This window comes from Anabas testudineus, chromosome 24 (assembly GCF_900324465.2).
Source record: "Anabas testudineus chromosome 24, fAnaTes1.2, whole genome shotgun sequence".
Taxonomy (NCBI): domain Eukaryota; kingdom Metazoa; phylum Chordata; class Actinopteri; order Anabantiformes; family Anabantidae; genus Anabas; species Anabas testudineus.
In genome coordinates this window covers 13,888,766-13,909,492 of record NC_046632.1, presented here as the reverse complement: position 1 = coordinate 13,909,492, position 20,727 = coordinate 13,888,766, and the positions used below count along the sequence as shown (strand labels likewise).

At 39.6% G+C, this 20,727-nt stretch overlaps 1 protein-coding gene across 7 annotated transcripts in view; it reads left to right on the top strand.

Moving 5' to 3' along the window:
• ptprk (protein tyrosine phosphatase receptor type K) overlaps positions 1-20,727 on the top strand; it is an 86,743-nt gene that overhangs the window by 33,820 nt on the left and 32,196 nt on the right. For all 7 annotated transcript variants that reach the window (XM_026340612.1, XM_026340611.1, XM_026340610.1 and 4 more), the window contains exons 2-8: positions 1,307-1,429; positions 7,767-7,927; positions 8,706-8,757; positions 8,860-8,918; positions 12,434-12,515; positions 14,245-14,360; positions 15,211-15,385. In XM_026340612.1, the coding sequence (XP_026196397.1) occupies positions 1,307-1,429; positions 7,767-7,927; positions 8,706-8,757; positions 8,860-8,918; positions 12,434-12,515; positions 14,245-14,360; positions 15,211-15,385 (768 nt within the window). The remainder of the gene's footprint in view (positions 1-1,306; positions 1,430-7,766; positions 7,928-8,705; positions 8,758-8,859; positions 8,919-12,433; positions 12,516-14,244; positions 14,361-15,210; positions 15,386-20,727) is intronic.

The window sequence follows — 20,727 nt, the reverse complement described above, 5'->3', positions numbered from 1 at the left end:
AGAGAGAGCTACCTGGCAGCAAGATGTAAACTGACACACACACTGTGGGAGACAGGAAGTCATGGAGTTTTACACAAACAGACACACACACTGAAACAGTTTTATCCAAGATGAGTGTATAATACAATAGTTGAGAGCAGAGGAATTCGTGTTGTTGTGCTGTACTTTGTGTCCTCTACATGTCTCAGTAATTTGCTGTGACAAAGACTTAATTGAATTGAATGAGAGTGAACTGAATTGCACAAAGAAAGGCCGGTTTAAAGAATGCCGCCGAGAGGAATGTGATCCAATGCATCTCTGAGGCTGTGAGTCATAGCCAGCCGTACAGCCGGCAGCCGAAGACAGTCGCTTAGTTTGATGTTAACTTGTTTCTCCTCCGGCGGCGGCTGTCACCTCTTGGTTTCTCTGTGTAGCAGGAGCTCAGATCAGTGGGGTATCTGAGGGCCTGTCGTTCTGCTCTCCATCACAGCTGCCGCAGCTCGCTCTAGGACACAGGTAGCAAAGCTGTAACACTAACTGAATGCTAGGAGATTTATGTTGCTGGCAGTGCTGGTTGCCGATAGTGCTTCATGGTGGCTTGCCTTTTTTCCCAGTGTTTTGTTTTTGGATATTAACGTCCCACCTGTGTATCTTATGTATGTTACAAGAAGAAAGTTCAATAATACCTGGAAATGTGTACTTACTCACATTATGTGCTGGTTATCTATTTATTCCTTTAATAGAATAAAAATAAACATGTACATACATCTCTGTGACCACTAACTACCACTGACTTGAATCATACGGTATTGAGGCTTTTCTTGAGGAGTCATAAATCTCTTAGTCATTTACTTAACACAAGGCGTGCACCACTGCTTGGTCGATGAATCAGATGGCTTGCAGTACCCAACATGCTATTCCTATCAGCCATATTATCAGTTCACCCCGCATATCATTGCAAGTTGATTGGTTCAGCTAAGCATTAGGGGACAAGCGACGTCTCTCTGTATTTGAGCGACTTCCAGTTTAGGCTGAGCCACAGGCGGCCTGCTCACACATGTGAGTCCAGAGGCTGTGATGGTGGGCTCAGATGATCAGCTGAAGGCCCTGATGCTTGAGTCAGAGGTGATCCTAACTGGCCCTGAGTGATGACTGTTGGAGCTCAGACTCCTGGTGGTTTGTTAATGAGCTGAGACAAACACACGCACAGAAAAAAAACACATACAGAAAACACCCAAAAGTTTCAGTGGAGCTGTATTAATCAGAATTAGATCATCGTCTATTTAATAGAGGTGAATTAAATCTGAAATTATGTTTCTCTTTACAGGAAGCTGCACGTTTGATGAGGGCTTCACTCAGTGTGATTATCAGCAAGATCCATATGATGACTTTGACTGGACGCACATCAACACACAGGAAGTGCCATACGTGTCCCCAGATCTGCCACAAGGTGAGAACCGATCCCCCAAATCTTCTCTTAACCATGTAGTGTTCAAGTCCTACTAATTTATTTCCATTTTATGCCTTTTACTTATATAAAACTACTATGTTTACCTAAAAAACGTGAATGTTTTATTAAATGCAACTCTTAGCCCTAGTGGTTTGCAGGTGTTCGGCTTGTGGCTACTTGCAGACGAGTCGGAAACTGGTATCTGTGAGCAGTTCTACCAAAAACACTTCTTTTTCTTATTCTGTTTAAATTGAGTTTTCACTGTTTTGACAATAGCTTTGTAAGCAAAATGCATTTTCACAGATGGTTTTAATTAAATAAATAAACGACAAAAAGCCTAAGGAGGTTAAATTATCCAACTTTGCACGAAATAAAATCAAAGAGTCTACAAATTTATACAAATATTGCTGACACCTCATCTGCTGTATCCTATCCACATCTACTCGCTCTCACTTCTTTTCCAAGACATTGTCTCCTCTCCTCTCCTCTCCTCTCCTCTCCTCTCCTCTCCTCTCCTCTCCTCTCCTCTCCTCTTCTCTCCTCTCCTCTCCTCTCCCCTTTAATCAGTTGTTTTTTTCCCCTCCATGATGATGATGAAGGGGAAATTAAATCTTTCTGCCTTAGGGCTGAGGGTCTAATTAACAGAATATGAGGTCATTAATCAACAGCAGGGAACAGGGAAGGTTGCCTACTTTACAATGTTAAAAGCAAAACGTTCTAACAATAACCAGCTACCCAGTGTTGACATAGCTTAGAAAATTAAAACCAGAGGTAGTTGTTGACTGGAGTATGAACAATGAACAATGACTTTAACCAAGAAACATGTTAAAGTGAATCAGCCAATAAGTTTGTTCATTTGTTTTATGGCCGCCTGTGTCTTCCCCTCCCTGCTCTTTTATTTCTTTTTCTTTCCTCTTCCCTCCTCTCCGTTGTCTTGCTTCCTTTCCTCTTGTCTCCTTCTCTTTCTTTCTTTTCCTTTCACCTCATCTCTTATTCTCTTCTCTATTCTATTTTCTTTGTCTCCTTTCCTTTCGTCTTCTTTTTCTTTTCCCCTCCTTTCTCCTCTCCTTCCTTCTTATTTCCTCTCTTATTCTGCTCGCCTGTTGTGGAAGATTATGACTTTGTTACCATGACAATATAATGCCGTTATTTATCTTTTATGCTTATCATCATGACAACCCAGCGTCGGTGACATTTAGAGAAAGGTTTAGTTCAACACCAAGTCTTTACAATTTTCACACACACATTTCCTCTCAAAGTGTGTGTTGCTGTGTTGGACATGTGGCCTTGCATAAATTTAAGCTGCAACACAAGAGTGTGGTGCCTTGCCCAATGGTACAGGGCCAAAGTCTAGCATTTAGTGTTAATTTAGTATTAATACCAAGTGGCATCACTATGCAGAGAGGGCAGAGTTGGTGGTTTGAAGAGGTTAAATACCTTGCCCAAAAGCGCAGAGGTAATGCCTGGAATTAGCATGGCATTAAAGCCTGTAGGAGCCAGTGGATTGAGCAAGGGCATGAGGACGGCACAGCAGGTTAATAGTTTGGAGATGTTGGTTGCTGAAGGGAGGGCTCAGAGCCTTGCCTAAAGGTACAGGAGCATGAACCAACATTTGATGTGTTAATAATCCCAGCAGGGTGTGGGCCAAAGGATAAAAAAGGAGGTGGCTGGAGGGGATTACAGACACAGCTCTTGGTAAGGTTTTCTATTTGGAAGGAGTTGTAGGAAATGGGTGAGGGCTCGAGTTGGTAGCCTAAATGCCTTGTTCAGGGGCACATGGGTAGTGTCTGTTATTAGAATTGTTGTTTTCTCAGTCAGTCCTGGCCACCAGTAATCTACAGGTACTCCAGTCTGGCTAGTTGCAGTCATCCCTGAGGGCATGGCATAATTTAGAGCAGTGGCAAGAAACCTTTTTGGCTTTTGAGTCTTGAAAACAAAAGGAAATCTCCTACCTTTGTTTAGGAGGACATGTTAAGACTATTTGGCATCTGAAAGACCTTTGGGTGTGGGTTTATTCTGCTGATTAGTAGTTCAGGGGGGTTATATATTGTCAAAGGTATTGACAGATGAAAAGGAATCATCTCAGGGCTTTACGCAGAATCATTTTTGCGCTTGAGGCAGTATTCAGTGTGCAGGGATGGCTTGGCAGTTTTTGTAATAGAGATAAAACTATTCTGTGTGATCTCTCTGGGGGTTGATGCTGGCACTAGTCACCATTGCAGGGGTCTAGATGCTCTGTTGGCAACATGCGTTGTGCCAGTTGAACATTCATGGGCTGGGGCTCTGTGGCTCAGTGGACTAAAGCAGATACTCTTGACTCATAATGTTGTCAGCCAGTACCACTCTAAACCTATTTGGCATGCAATTCTCTCTGTGTCTCTCTCTTTACTCATGTTCTCCACTGTGTACTGTCTAATAAGGGAGGAGAATAAAGGCAGGTCCCTCATCCACTGGATGTTTTAATAATGACTGAATAATGATGGATGCAGCAGCCCAAACTAAAAATTATTATTTAATCACATCTCTCTGCCACAGCGTCTGCAGGACTTGGACATTCAGAAATCAGTATTTTCCACTTGTTTGCATTATATTTTAAACTTATTCACCACATGTGATTTTAGTTTCAACTAAATTGTGGGTTTTTTGTTAAGATTATTTTGATTTTTATTGCACAAAATAGCTGAAATGGTCAGTTAATTCATTGAATTATCAATTTAAATAACCTTTGATAAATAATTAAGCATTGAAATCACATTTCAAGTTAATATATGCTTAAAGTAACCTCATTACAGCTTCTTAAATGCTAAGTATTACTGTTCTTTGTCTTGGTATGTATGCAATTGTGCAGTCTTAATAGCATTCAAGAAAGTGAAATAAACAGATAAAACAAGTTTTAAAAAGATACCAGTGAATGAAAGCATTAAATCGTGAGGGGCAAATGATTCCATCAATAGAAAGTACTTCATCACGATTAGATTTTAACTGTGAACATGGAATGAAGACCAGCGATTGGCTGGTACATTGAATTTGGCCTTAGGTGATGCATGCTGCTTCGATCCATGCGGGGCTTTAAAAGAAAATAAAAATGATCACAAGATCAATTCAGAATTTCATCTGTAGCTGCAAAATTGTGGCCTGGTTTCTCTTATTGTTACCAGTGTGGAGTCATGCTTCTGCGATCTGGAGTGAGCTGTATATTTTATTATCATATGTTGATTTGAAGAAATCGTTAACTATTTTGCACCTTAACATGCTGAAGTACAACTCCGGTAGCTGTTATTTCAACAGTAGGCTGTTATTGTTTTGCTGAAGAATCCTGTCCTCTGCCAGCCACACAGCTGCTTTTGTTGTTATGTGACATATCTGGGTCTTAAGGCTGTCAGGGGGTATTTTTAGCCACATCATTATATTGTATCATCATTCTATTAGCGGCCATTTTATTTAGACTTCAGTTCAAAGACATCAGCCATTTTAGAAACTGGCAGACTTCAGATGTCAGATGTTCTTGGCATCACTACTTTCTTAGCTTGGGTGTTGTATCAGTTTCATGTACTGTCAGGATTTAATTGCTCATATTTCCCAGTGCTATTTTTGTTTTCAATCAGGCTGATATTGATGCATTTAAATGTTTTGTAGATCATATCAATATTACAGTCTATAACCATGCATGGGTAATTTGACTTTGGCACCTGTATACTGTATGTACTGTATTTACCAAATATTAGTCACCTTTTCTTACTTACTCCTAATCCATTTGTTGATATAATTTTGCAACGCTGGGATTAGCTGAAATGCTCAAGGTTATATTTTGTGATGTTGTTGTGTGTTATGACATATCTGGGACTCGGACTGATAGAGTATTTTTAGCTGGCACACCATTTTGGCAGCCATCTTAGAGACACTTTTCTCATGTCACCATCTTAGAATCAGCGCCAGAAAAAGAAGGAATAGGAGTGACATCGTTTGTGTGTTTATTTTAGATGGATTTAGATTGTAATGTTGGAGAGAGAGGGGGAAATGGAAAATGGTGCTGGCCTTGTTTCATTTCCAGTGGTCCTGTTTGGACATACTGGTTTTGGGTCTTGTAGGTGATCCAGAACCAGGAAGTATCATCCTAAAGCTTAGACAGTAGGGAGTTGGGTACTAAATACAAAGAGGAGAAAGGACCAAACCATTAACTAGGATACAGTGGTTCTGAAAGGCGACATGTGTTTGGGTGCACAAGTTAAAAGCCTGTTATGTTTTTTCATTGTTCTGCAGAGAAAAGATTAGCCAAACAATAACTGATCATCACTATTGTCCTAAAGCCTATTGTATAGAGCGTACAGTGCATAGCGAAATATGCAAATTGAATTAAACAGTAAGAGTGAAAGGCTCAGACACTGCATTGTATTGTTCTTAGTTTATGTGTTTAATTATATTTAATTTTATGCGTATGTGTCTCTTTAATTGTGTTTATAGAATTGTATTCTTTTCTGTTTTTATTCTCTTTAGTGCTGTAAGTAACAAAACAAATTTAATTATTGCATCTCTCTGCCAAAGCCAGTTTATAAATTGTCCAAAAGTACATCAAAAAACAACCTAAACATTTCTTTGAAAAATGATTTGACATGATTGATGTGCTGATTTGATTAAGTGTTTATCAAAGATGTACTAACTAATCAACTGATGTAGTATTTCCGCTAGAGTTCCAGTTGATCCAATTTGAGAATTCAACATTATCATAGCTACTTTCCCTCAGTAGATGAGCTAATGTGAGATTGTGGGATTAAACATCAGGCAGGAAAGGATCGCATTTCATCATATTTCACTGGTACAACATTTGGTTGAGGTCTGAGCTGATTACTAGAACATCTGGATGGGCTGACTGACTTTCCTGCCAGCACACCCAGATTATGTACTATTTCAAGCTCCATTTCCTGCAGTCAGCTTCTTTTGGTGCACGGTATAGTACCTGACGCCCATTTATTAGTAGTTTATTTTCTAGCAGAGATCGAATACCAACATATTACAATGGGAAAACTGTTTTCTATTTGAATTTGGCACAGAAAGAAAGAACATATGCAATGCAAACAAAAATTAGCTAAGCAGAAAATTTGTAGCCCAGAGGATGGTTATGATAAATATCACCCACCTTGTGAGGCCGCTGGGTGAAGTAGTTGCAGGTAATGATATATTGCGTTGTGTGGAACATTTTGACTCAAGAGAGTCGGTGAAAACTGCAACGACTGGTGTCCACGTAGCGTGGGTGTAAAGACTTACAAATTTTGACCACTGCTTTAAAACTCACACATTTGACATCACTATTACATGGAAACCGAATTCATACAAGGAGAGAAATAGAGGAAAGAGAAAGAAAAGAAGAGTAGAGAGTGAAGAAAATTGTAGGATCTCAAGAGAACTTAAAATTAAGGGTATAAAAGAAACAAAGGAGCAGCTCTTGTTTTTTTTCTACACTTTTGCATTTCCCATGTTTATTTGTTGTTGGCAAGCTAAGAAACAGACCCACAACCACAAAGGAGAAATAAATGACACAGTCATAGAAAGAGGGGTTTGTTTTATGTGTCTGGGGGGAGCTGATTTTTGTATGGTAAGCCCAAAAGGAATGAAAGGGGAGAGAAACATAAAGGGGAGAATAAAAGCATCTTTAACGGTTGTGTTTCCATGACAAGGAAGACACAAGTTAAAAGTGAGTTTGTTGAAAAGGGAAGGCTAACCTAGGTGGACAAGTATAGTAGACTGAAGTTCTTAGTGTCCTGCTCTGAATTAGATGTCATGCAGAGAGGATAACTGAACAAAATATGCAATATTATTTTCAACAGAAAATGCTGTAAACAGTAATGTTTTACTACAGAAGAGTATCATGTTTAATTTTAAATAAACCACATTATTCACTGACACGTGATCTCAAACAGGTTGAGCAGATAAAATCAGAAACTGTATATATACTCTACGCTTTAGAGGACTCCATACAGTGTATAACTGTTCCAATCTCTTTGTGTGTTCTATGTGAATGCATTTCAAACTACACAAAAAGCAAAGCGAGTTCATTTGTTCAGGTACTGTAGGTGTATGTGACACAAGCTGTGGGCATGCAGCCTACTCTTTGGCAAATCTAGTCATAGTACTCGCTGTGTCTGCACATTGTTAAACTGTTCAAGTAGTGATTTTCACACAGTGTGATGTACAAGCACAAACAACTGCAGCCAAGAATGAGTTGGTTCATGTGTAATGATTCAGATTCACAAACACAGGGAATCTGATTCGCTTTGAATTATAGATGATACGGCTCTTTTATCTTTTGTAACCCTGCCCTTGTCTTTGTGTCTGTGTCTAGGCTCCTACATGTATGTGGACGTGTCTCAGTATGATGTTGGGGAGAAGGCCAGGTTTCAGCTGCCTGTCATGAAGGAGAACGATACTCACTGCATTGACTTCAACTATCTCCTCACCAGCCCCGACGGCTCCAGCCCTGGCACCCTTAATGTCCTGGTGAAGGTACTGAGCATCAACTCATTTGATACAACAGAAATACAGTGGTTTGTCTGTCATAAGGGAATAAAAGTGGTTGTACTTCTTTCTTCTTTATCCACAGATTGTATTAATGCATTGTACTCCATCCATCATTGTACTGTGAATGATTTACAGCCAAATGTCCACACCTAGTTAATTTTGACACATCAGCATTTTAACTAAATCACATGTGCACCTACTTACTTAAATTGATATTGTGAAAGACTGGGTTTGATTTCATGGGACACACACAGGCAGAATTACGTTTTTCTGAACTAAACATAAAGTGAAATAGTAGTGAAGCGGTGAAGAGACTCAAAACAAAACAGCATTAATGGAAAATGTGGTATTTGTGAAACTCAACCACAAGTGATTCAGCCATTGTGGGATTGAAGCTCCTGAATGCAATGTGTGTTAAGCAAGACCAAATTAAGCTTTAAGATTATTTTATTTTGTTGGACGTCTATCAAAGTCTGGAGAAATGAATAGGAGCTGACATAGTATCTGACTCATATTATGATGCAGTCACCCAAACTTCAGCTCCCTCTACCACAGCACTTTTGTCTTTGCAAGAAGGCAAAGGCAAGGTAAGTGAGCAGAGGTCTCGCCTAAGGACCAATAGTGGAGCGCACCACTGCTCGATCAAGCCACTCAATGAGAGTCTGCATTGGACTCACACCTTCTGGGTGCTTGTTGTAATTGTTCATTGCATTTGCCTACATCTCAGTGTAGATCACTAAATTCATGTTTCTATCATTTCAAGGTTAACAAAGGACCCTTGGCCAACCCCATATGGAATGTGACATCCTACACTGGTAACGACTGTCTCACAGCACTACTCAAACTCTCATTTAATAACTTATCCTCACACTGGTGTGATGTTATTAGCTCATGTTGACTCTAATGTTGTTATTCAGGAAAAGACTGGCTGAGAGCCGAACTTGCTGTCTCCACCTTTTGGCCTAATGAATATCAGGTAACACCCTAAATAACAACCAACGGCTGCACTAATACATAATGATCTTTGTTGTTTGCGTTTTTTATTTTTTATGTCCAGTTTTGTTCACGTGAATGCACAAACACCACACGCGCACAGAGATCTAAACACATACACACGCTGTGAGGCAGGCAGCTGATTTATTTGTGTTGACTGAGGCTCAGGAGGTGACGATTAGGCTAGAAAGATCCTGAGATAAATGAGGTGTGAGTTTATGTGCATGTGTCTTTGAATCCATGGGTGTATGTCACCATGGCTGGATACTGACTTGGTTGTCAGTGTCTTGTATGTGTTTTAATAACCACCTGTCTAACCTGAACATTATAACATTCAAAGAGGTGGAAATTATCTCAGGACATCTGGAGCGGGTTTTCAATATACTGAGCATGTTTGTATGCGTGTTTATTGCTTCTCTCTTAATTTATGTCAATCATGTGTGTTTGTTGGCTGGTGTTGACAGATGTGTGCATGTTGCAGGATGTCTGCTGAATGTCCTAGCGGGCATACACACACAGTGATCATGTTAACACACACAGCCTGGGGACCCAATAATATTACTGTAAGGCGAAGTGTGAAAGCATCCTCCAAATGGCCCATCTGGAGTCCAGTCCCCCTCACTGACGACAGGGAGGGATCACTAGCCCCGAAACTCATGTGTCAACATGTTTTAATTGAACATTATCATCCCAGTTTGCTGAGGCTTATGTAGGTTTTTCAGGCTATGAAAAAGGTTATTGGATTTGAGGTTATGAAACTATTTTTTCCTCGTTTGAACATGTTTCTGCGTTAGCACTTTAGCTTGAATTGTAATGAGACTGGTATCGCCAAGGGAAGACTAGGCACGTGCAGACACATGTAGTCATGCACACCCTCTCCATTGTTCGAACAGATGCACATACAAAATGCGCACACACACTCCCACAGTCGTTAGAGTTTACTTATAGCAGCACAGTTAACCAACCTCAGTTATTTAGCTAAGAGATGAGAAACTATGAGCTTTATTAAAAAGGGAGGTTTTAAGTCTTGTATTAAAAGTAAAGAAAACCAGAACTTTGATTCAGTGTACACCTGGTTTTAAAACACGTCTTGTGTGATAAGATCACAACCGCAAAGAAAACATAGTTGTTCTACTGATTGTCAACATGTCAGAGGGCTGTTCAAATGCATTGATAGCAGGCTGGGTGCAGCTGGCCCTCAGGTTAGTCTTATTTTAGCAGATGTGACATTGCAGTACACGTGAAGATGCTTGTATATGGACAGGTGTGAATGGCGGTGTGTCTTGGCCGTCTGATTTCCCCAAAACGCATTTTGCAGCCAAGTGTAAACAGGGTCAATGTTTAAGTATCAGCAGGTGCCTAAACTCAGCTCACATATCTTAGGATTCAGTCTAGAACATGAAATAAAAACCTCCTCCCCCTGCAGGTTTGAACATTTTGATTCAGTGCCCATACATGCATGCATCACAGTGATATATGATGGATTCATAAGAGGATGTACGCTGTAAGCCAAAACTACTCTCCAGTGATAATATGTCATTCTGCAGCCTTCGGTGTTTCAGAGTTGCTTTGCAGAACTGCGAAACAGAGTTGCTCAGTAATCCTGCTTCACACCAGTGAGACCAGTGAGCCATGAACAACATACTATCTACATCAACAAATAGCTTAATTATTCTGTATGATGGGTAAATTCAGGAAGCAAACAGCAACATGGCCGATGATTATGTCCTAATTATAAAGGCCCCAGGCTTTGAGAAGACATGTATGTAAATGTATGTATTTGCACACATCAGTACAGTACATATGCACATGTCAGAGGAGAAGAAATCTCCAGGTCGTATTATGGCTGTACACATGTGGCAGGCAGACAGGCAAGCAGGTCGTCAGACAGACAGAGGTGAATGTATTAAAAGTCAAGTGATGTCTCTGCTGAGGTCCGCAGTGAGCTATGAGTGAAAGATGATAGGAGAGAGAGACAAGATAGATTGGTAGGGGAGGGAGACAGAGAGGGGGAGAGTATGACAAGCAGGGGATGATAAGCTATGGGTAAACAGTTCACGGCAGTTTTCCGTTTACAGGTGATGAATGACAACAACTGCTCATCCCCTCGCTCTCTTTCTCTCCCTGTCTCTCTTTTTGACAGCGACCTCCTCTTCTCTCCTCCCTCGTCTTCCTCGCTTCATTACTCCACTCTGAGTAAACACTGTTAGAAAACAGAGATGAGAAGAGAGAGGCAGAAAAAGAGAAGTTAGAACAGAGAAATGCTTAGAAAGAGGGATTATGACAGTGGAAATAAAGAGTGGAGGGAGTAGGAGCGCTAACTTATGGACAAGGAGGGTGGAAGGAAGTTGAGATAGATGAGGATGAGAACAATTGTCTTTATTCACATCCTTAGTTGATGAATCGTGGTGGAGGAAAATGGAGGCACCTGTTGACGGCAGGATGGATGCTATACTTCGAATATGCAATTTTTAACCCAATTAACATATACAGAGTCAAAGTATCAGATTCTCTAGCCTCCAATAAGTGTTACGAAGAGCTCCTGCTACTGTACATCCTGCTGGAGTATTTCTGCTTCCCAGGGGATCAAAGCAAGTGCGACATTCTCCATGTGATGTTTCTGACTTCACTTTAAAGTCTTAAAAGCAGCAAAAGAAAAACAAATGAAGAACAGATAGGCTCTTAATTTGCTAGCTGGAATAGGTTGCATTGCTTTTTATAATTTCTCTGGCAGCCATTTTATGTTTACCCAGAGAGATTACTATGATCCAACAGGAAGTAGCTCATTTATCCTTCCTGCTTTTTTGGCCAGAAAGTATAAATCCACCAGCAGTCAGGATGGCATCTTTGTATTTATCCAGTTTTATGCACATCACTAGCACCTGTCACAGTATTCCTTGGCAGTTTAGATTAGATCCATCACTTTGACAGCAAATTTAAAAGGCAATACTCTTGTAGCTTCGGTGCACACAGGATCCACCTAAAACTCAGTTTCAAGGTACAGTTTGTGATTTCATAACAATACTAAAGAGAGTTAGTGATGTGCAGGAAGAGCATTTGTATGTGATGTAATTTTTGTTTTCTCCTAGGAACAGCATTTCCATTGTTTTTTGCTATTGTTGTGCAGACTTTTGTGTTTTTGTTGTGTGCAAATGTTGTATATGAATGTTCAGAAGTTACATAAATGTCTAATGATCTGTTCTTTTTTTTCAATATGTTATGTAATACACTCAATACAACACATTTGAAAAAATAAAGAATGAATATTGTCAGATGTTCTTTTAAAAAGCATGTACTTAAGCATATTAATTGTTAGGGTGGTTAGTTAATAGCTAATTTGTGTACTTTTCTGTGTAGTCACCTGGGCTTACAGCAAAGTGTACATGTTTATTCTTGTGCACAGGTTTATATAAAGATTTTATGAAATTAATTAAAAATCTCGTAATAATGATAATAATGAAGACATTAATGACTAAATCTCGTCTCTCTTTTTTTCAGGTCATATTTGAAGCAGAGGTTTCGGACAGCAAAGCCGGCTTCATTGCCATAGACGACATTCAGGTGCTCAGCTATCCATGCGGTGAGTCATTAGCATGCCAGCAATTAGTCCTAGTTCGCTGAATAGACGCTGATAGCTTTGGCCACTAATTAGACTGTACCTGGGATGGTTTCTGTTGCAGTTGAATGGGTAGATAAGTGGGAAGGTGACACAGGAGAGGAGGGATGCAGTGAGAGGAGAAAGACGAGTCATAGAGAAAAATGAGAGACATAAAGGGAGAGAGAGAGAGAGAAACAGAGAGAAAGAGGGAATAGGAGAGTGTGAAGCAGGAAATGAGACAGTATTAGGGCAATCATGAAGAGAGAAGATTTTGACCACTCAGCATTTTCTCTCTCTCTTTCACTTTAACACACACACACACACACACACACACACACACACACACACACACACACACACACAGTGAACAGTAGCTGTCTTGTCTCACACTGACAGGAAAGAGATGAGGGCTGCGATCCATTTGAAATTCTTGCTACATCTCAAGTCTTCTCTCCTTCGCTTGAGTGTCTCCTTACTGCTGGAGGCCAAAAAAGAGTTGCAACGACAAACTGAACAGAAGTGTCAGTTAATCTAAAGATGCTAAAGCCGCAGGCAGGTTCCTGGACAGTGCCCATGTTGGAAAGGAAGCAATTACAACTTCTTTAGGTCATCTGTCGAGCTGCACAGAAGGATTTCGGGACAATTTTGTTTCTATATAAATTCTATTGATTATAAGTCATAGAAATAAACTGTCTTGCAGCATCCCCTTGTACAGTCTCTCTTTACAATCTTTCCTGTCTTTGTCTGAAGATGAACATAAAAGATTTGTAGACAGCCAGAGTCTTTTAAACACTCCTAACAGGGAGGAGCAAGCATTTGAAAAGGAATTAGGACGTAGTCTCCACAGTGGAAGCATTCATTCTCACAGCTGCATTTCTGGACACACAGGTTTGTGTGTGCGCACACGGTTGCATGAATGCATGTGTGCAAGCTTATGTGTGTTTTCATTCAACATAGGAGCAGCTATCTATGATTGCAGCCACCTCCCTAGAATAAAAATGTCATAGGTGAACAGCATCTCCAGGGTCTAAAAGGCTTATTTCATATCTTAGTGTGGAAGTAAAAATTGTGTATGTGAATAATATATACTGGATGTGGCATTAATGTTGCCTGACAGCGACAATGAAGCACTGTGGCCGGGTTTCATGTGACACCAGTGAAGTCTCGCAGGAAAAATAAACATATTTCTGAAACCCTATATGATGTTTTGGTCTGTGAGACACATTTTAAATGTTTTAGTTTTAGTAGATTATAGTTATAGTCACCCCCATATCACCGCTACTCAAACACCCTTGCTGTTTCTCCCACTTATTTAGACACACCCTCCCAGTTTTGTGGTGAACTAATTACTGACAGACAACAGGTCGTAGCAGTGGTACATTTCAAGCGCAAGAAATTCTTTGGTCTCTCATTTTCCCTGAGCGTTTACTCTCCACAGTCTCATGGGAACCTGTACTACACTACAGGTAAATGGGTTCCCTTGTGTCATAGAATAGAAAGATGTTCTGTTCAGCAAGACACAGAACAGATGTTGAGAGGTTGCAAGATGTATTTAGGAAATGAGGATCATGTCTCTGTCAGTTTGGAGTCTGACAGTCTGAAGTGGATGAAGAGGGTGAGACGGACTCTAGAAGACAGACAGAACCCAACATCCAATCTTTCTGTAAGCTGAGTCTAACGTCTTTCATCTGTTTACTCTTATTTCCTGTAGATAAATCACCACATTTTCTACGTCTCGGAGATGTGGAGGTTAACGCTGGACAAAATGCCACATTTCAGTGTATCGCTACGGGGCGAGATACATCGAACAATAAACTTTGGCTACAGGTAGAGTCACACACACACACACACACACACACACACATGCAAATCATGTTTTTGTATTTATATTTTACTATGGTGTGTTTGTGTTATTACAAGACTATGGTGTGTTAGCCTCCACCTAAGTAAAACAGAAGTGAATACAACTGTGTTTGTTATGCTCTCCATGTTTAAATTATATGTAGAAACTTTCACAGCATCACATCCTGTCAGAGTTTGTTTTAAATGCACATTATCAATGCTGTGAGTTGTGCATTTTCTAATGTGGGGCCAGGCGTCTCAGAAACAATCTCTCTATCTCCAGCAATATCTCAGAACCTTGGCCAACAGAAATCAGTTTTGTACTATGACACCCTTCATCTTTCCATCTTTGCGGTTGCTCCATTTTATAATTCTGGCAACGGACTAGAGATTTACATTTCATTTACATTCTAATGTTGATTTATGAACACTGTCGCTTATAAATAAATAAAAACAAATGCAAAATGCTAATATATTTTAATATTCTGTCAATATAAGATTGTAGAAATAGACAAACACAAATAAAAACAAAACAATGTACTAAATGGGCCACCTCTTAGTACATCCAATAATAAAGTTTCTCACACACACACACACACTCAGACTGTCTCCAGGCCATACATCCTAGCAGCTAACATGATTAAGAGTTTAATAGCTGCTGATGTCATTATGGCGCTATTGTAGTCATGACCTTCAAACCTGCTGTCGGTGAAGCACAAGGCGATGGGAGTGCTCTTGTGTGGTCCACTGCTGACTTATGACCTTGATCAAGGCAGTTAACGCTCCACTGCAGCACCTGATCCTGTCTGTCTGTCTGTTTTTGTCTGTGATTCAGAGGAGAAATGGAGAAGATATTCCTGTGGCTCAGACCAAAAACATTAACCACAGACGGTTTGCTGCCTCTTTTCACCTCAAAGAAGTCACTAATCAGGATCAGGATCTGTACCGCTGTGTCACCCAATCTGAACGTGGCTCCGGGGTGTCTAACTTTGCAGGTCTTATCGTCAGAGGTAAGGAGGATTTAAAAAAGAAAAAAAAAACATACTGGGTTATTTGATGTCAACTCTGCATTTTGTGTTCTCTGCTGTTTTCCTCCTGATATTACATTTAACACCCAGTGTTCTGTGTTAGTAGACAGCCTTTAGTGAAAAGGAAAGATGGTGGTTCAGAAATTTTTGAGGCCAGCTGGCTATTAGCTGAGCTGTGCTCGCTTAGTTACTGTTGTTGTGCCTTTCAAGTCCATCTGTTCCCACACTGCAAATACTATGTAGTTAACAAAGATAATGGAAGTTGTTACTTAGAGTATAATCAAGGTAAAAAAGTGACAAGCTTATGGTCTATGTAGAAGAAACATCATCGTTTCTGTAGTTTAAATGAATCTTTACGTGAACCTGTTGTTGCCAAAAATTATTTTCTAGGCCAGTTGCCAATTTTGTGTTATGACTGTCCTTGGATTGTGTGCAACCTTTTGGAGTGTCGAATGTCTTCCCAGTCCAGGATGCACATCATTTTATCTGACTGATAAGATGTAAATTACTAACACACTACAGCCTAACTAGGAGAGATTGTGTGTGAGTGTAGTATACTGTACATAGATGGGTGTATAGCTTGTGTTTGTGTGTGTGGGGATGGTTGTGTGGGTGTGGACGAGCTGCATTTGTGTCTGTGTGCACATGTGCATTTGCCGTGTGTGTGTGTGTGTGTGTGTGTGTGTGTGTGTGTGTGTGTGTGTGTGTTTGCTCCAGCTGTCATGCGCAGCTGACATGTGGTTAATAAGGTGTCACCAATGTGTTTTTGAGACGGCTGCTTTATTCATTCACATCCAAAAGCTTACATATTCAATTCATCTCTCAGAGAGAGACAGAGGAGGAGGGCAGGGAGGAAGAGGGTAAAAAGAGAGGAATGTTTTGCATGTGCATATTTGTGTGCTTTATATACTTTTATCGTTTAGATTTAATATGAAACACAGTGAATCTCCCTTTTGAATTAAATGTTCCAACAATTTAGTTCTGCTTTCATTTACTAAAGACAAAAGTGATTTGGAAATAATGACATGGGAGGAGGTGTGGGAAGTGATGGGAGACAGAGGAGGGTGAGCAAAGAGAAAAGTGGAGCTGGTGGAGAAAAGTTAAATGTAAATAGTCAGCTCATTATCCCAAGAATATCCATATCAGAATGAGGAATATGTGTGAATATGTAAACAGCTGAGCAGAGTTATGTTTATTATTCTGCATAAGAGATGGTGGAGGAGAAAAAAAGAGAAATCAAAGCAGAAGCCAGCAACATGAATATGAAAATAGCCGGAGTAGCTCAGATAATGGAGCTTTTACACTGTCCAGTTTAGGTTGAGGTTCATCTCTCTTTGTTGCTTGAGACACTGACACAGCCGGGGCTAGGGTTGCATTCCCTTCTGGGAATGAATGATTTTGTTTTGTCTTCGCTCACAAAAATCTGGCGGTTGTAGAGAACCACTTTCTCTGCGGGACTTTCCTGATTTAGTAAGAATACATAAGTGGCTAATGTTTATTTATCAGGAACATGTTTTTTTGAATATAGGAAGGCAAAGAGGAGTGAGATGAGAAATCTGCACAGCACAAGACATCTGTCCAAACTTGAATAGGACCAATCTACATATATGAAAATAGATTGAGCATCAATAAGACTCATTGAGTCTTATTGTGTGTTTCATAGCCAGGTATTGGCTTGAAAACTAGCTACGCTCACAATCTGTGAAAAAAAAAAAAGCTTTTGCAGCTATGAGGGATATTGCCAATTATAAATATTGATCCAAATCTGACTGTTCTGAAAGGTATCACAATAAAAGAATGAGTACTGCATGTATGAATATTGAAGGAGATGAGCCTCATGTTTATTTATTAGAAATATCAGATGGGAGATGAGAGCCAGAGAGAAATCAAAGAAACAGGGAATATGTTTATTTCACTTCTTGAAAAGTGTGCATGTTGAAGATTTGAGGTTCCTGCAGGACACTGACAAGCGTGGATATGGACAAAGTTAAGCTGCATTACTAATGTTTTTACTCTGATTTAATATTATTTATTTATAGTGAAACTGGAGCGAGAGGTAGAAGATGAGAGATGGGATTTTACTGAAACCATGAATGTGTTTTTTTAAAGAACAAAAAGAAGAAATTGAAGAAAGTGATAAATGTGACTTGTGTATGTTAAAGATGGGACAGTAACCTAGTTTTAATCTTTAAAGCTTGAAAAGTGGTCCACTAGGTGATGTGAGATCGCCTCAGTGCAGGTACACACATTGATATTTATAACATGTAGATGATAGAGATGTGCTGTTATCATCTGTGTGTGTGTGTGTGTGTGTGAAGCTGTCAGGATCAGAGAAAAGAAACAGAGACAGCGGTGCATCTTGGGAGAATGACAGAGGCGACACAGGATTCCCAGATCTTGTTTTTCTTCTCCAAAAAGCAGAAATATAAAACTGGACAAAATATTTTGCTTGTGAAAAATATCCATCACAGATTCCAGCAATGCAAGGTGAAATATTTTGGTTTGTCCAAACAAATCAAAACCCAACGATATTCAGTTCACTGCTGAAAATGAAGGAAACAGGCCTACACGTTCTGTCTTTTAGTTTAAAACATAAACAAAAAAAAAAGGAAACTGTTCAAAATACTTAAATATTAACAGAATAGTGATAAAAACTGATGAATACATCAGAAACGTGAAAATCTCTTATTTTGTGACAAACACGTACTTAAATTAAATCAGTTCTTCAAAATCAGCTCTTAAAATAATAAATAAATATTTAAGACTTTTCAATAAAAAAAGGCTGAACACATTGGACAATTATACAAAATTGTGACTGAACCAATCCAAACATCTTTCTTTTATTAGGGTGAAAAGGGTTAAATGAATAATTAATTATTTCATGACACTAAGAAACAGTACTAAGAAGAAATTCTACTGTTGTGTTACAGGTATACATATATTTAGAGTAACCAGGTTATTACAATGCATGTAAAGACACTTACAGTCAAACACGTCCTCCAGAACGAGCAGTGAGTTGCATTATTTTTCAATGGGTATTTTAAGCTGGCATTGAGCTGTTTAAATAAATAAATAATAACATGAATCATATTGTAATAGTTTTCAATATTTAGTAATAGGAGAAAATGCTCGTGTTAACATTTATTACCCAGCGCTGTGGGTCAAAGCTGTTTGGATCCAGTACGTGATGGAAAGCAGGAAACGTGTTTTACTGCATTAGATGAACAGTGTATGTTATAGTTGTGTGTTTAAGATGAAAAAGAATCTGAGTCTGTGTATTCAACTGTATGTGTGTGTGTGTTTGAGTATGTGTGTGTGTGTGTGTGTGTGTGTGTGTGTGTGTGTGTGTGTGTGTGTGTGTGTGTCACTAGTGGTTTGGTCACAACCGAGCTCTAATAAAGCCGTGCCCTCTGGTTCCAACAGTGACAGAGTGCATCATCACGCCAGCTCGTATCACACACACACACATGCGCGCACACACACAAATACATCACCATGCCATCCTGCATTACACACAACTCATGGCCTAAAAAGTTCCTGCATTATTGCTGTTACACAAATAAACACAAATACACACACATATTGGAATTAGGAGACGGCGTAACTGAGTTGAACTGTCTTAAACCTTTAATGGTCCAGTTCTAAAACCTTCATACACACACACACACACTGTAAGTAACTGTGACAGGTGTAGCTTCAGGCGTAATGGAACTACAGAAAACCTACTACCACTGTTGGCTGCCGATAGAGCTGAAGCACACACACACACACACTCGTGCGCTCGTGCACGCTCTCCTCTTGCAGCTCTGGAGGTCAGATGTCCTCCAGTGAGTACCACAGTGATGTCAGCAGCGGTTTGTGAAAGCTAAACTTTATTGACAAGGTTGCTGACGATGGACAACAAAGAAGAACATGCCTAGTGGGCGCCAGTCAACGGCGAAACATCTCTCTGTCCTCTTTCTCCCTGTATGTCTGTGTCTATCTTGACGTGTGTTCACTGCATCATAAATCTTAAGTCACAAAATCGACGAATATTAATCAAGCAGATGTGTAAGGTCAGAATCGACACTCGCATTTAAAGTTTTCCCGCTGTTGATTAGTTTTGTTATTATCATTTACACTTGACCCAAGAAGTGAGAAATGATGAGAGGGTTCACACATGATTAATAATCAAATAGATGGTGGCAATAAACTCATCGCAAAACAAGACCGCTGATGATTTGTTATATTTCTTTTTAGGTCAACTGTGCCAACGACAACTGATGTAAACAAAAAAAGAAAAAGAAGAAAATCTAAAGCGTGAACCCGTTCCAGCTTTTGTTTTTTCTCTGGAGTCACATAATGACCCACTTACACTTCTTACTGTTTCATTTGTATGTCTATTATTTATCTTTCAGATAGTAGTTTTTTAAGAAAACACAAATATATATTGAAGTTAACGCACGAGCTGCAAACACACAAACCTACTGAATAAATTTACCTTTGTGATATTTCCTTTATTTGTCTGTTAATCACCCCGTTGTTTACTTTGTTTAGTTGATGGCATTGCAAGCTGACATGTTGTTGACGTTGTTGGTTTTCTGAAGTCACTTCAACATTCATTATCTGAATAGAACTGTGCCTGCATATGTGTGTTTGTGTATTTGTGCGTCTGCATTTGCACACGCGCATGTGCTGTCAAACTACTTTGTTTCATCTGTTGCTAAAAAGACACTTCCCAGCCTGCACCTCTCTGACAGCCACGTCCAACACACACACACACACACAAACACACACACAGAAATGCAAACACTCTGATTCAGATGCTCACAAAGAGAAGAAGTGACAGCAACGGGAAAATAACTATTAATGGAAAAACGTGCACAGTAACACACGCTCGCACATACAGTATAATTTAGCTAATAAATCACTTTGAAATGATTGAAGCTGGATTGTAAAGAAAAAACACATTTTTCCATTTTCCTACAGATAGTAATAGTGCCAGGAGGTGTGCTTGAGAATGTGTCTGAGAGAGATAAAATCTGAATGATTTACTGTATGTGAGATAGATTTCTGTGTGTGTGTGTGTGTGTGTGTGTGTGTGTGTGTGTGTGTGTGTGTGTGTGTGTGTGTGTGTGTGAGAGAGAGTGTTGGTGATTAATTCATGTGTGTGTATATGTGTCAAGCAGATGAATCTTTGATGCAGAGTGTTTTAAGATTATGTGTGTGTTGTGTTCTCAGCTTGTCAATCACAGATGCCTGACAGTTACTGTAGTTCTGTAGGCCCTGAACCATAACACGTCCATCACATTTATTATATACACACGGTATTTGTTTGATGAGAG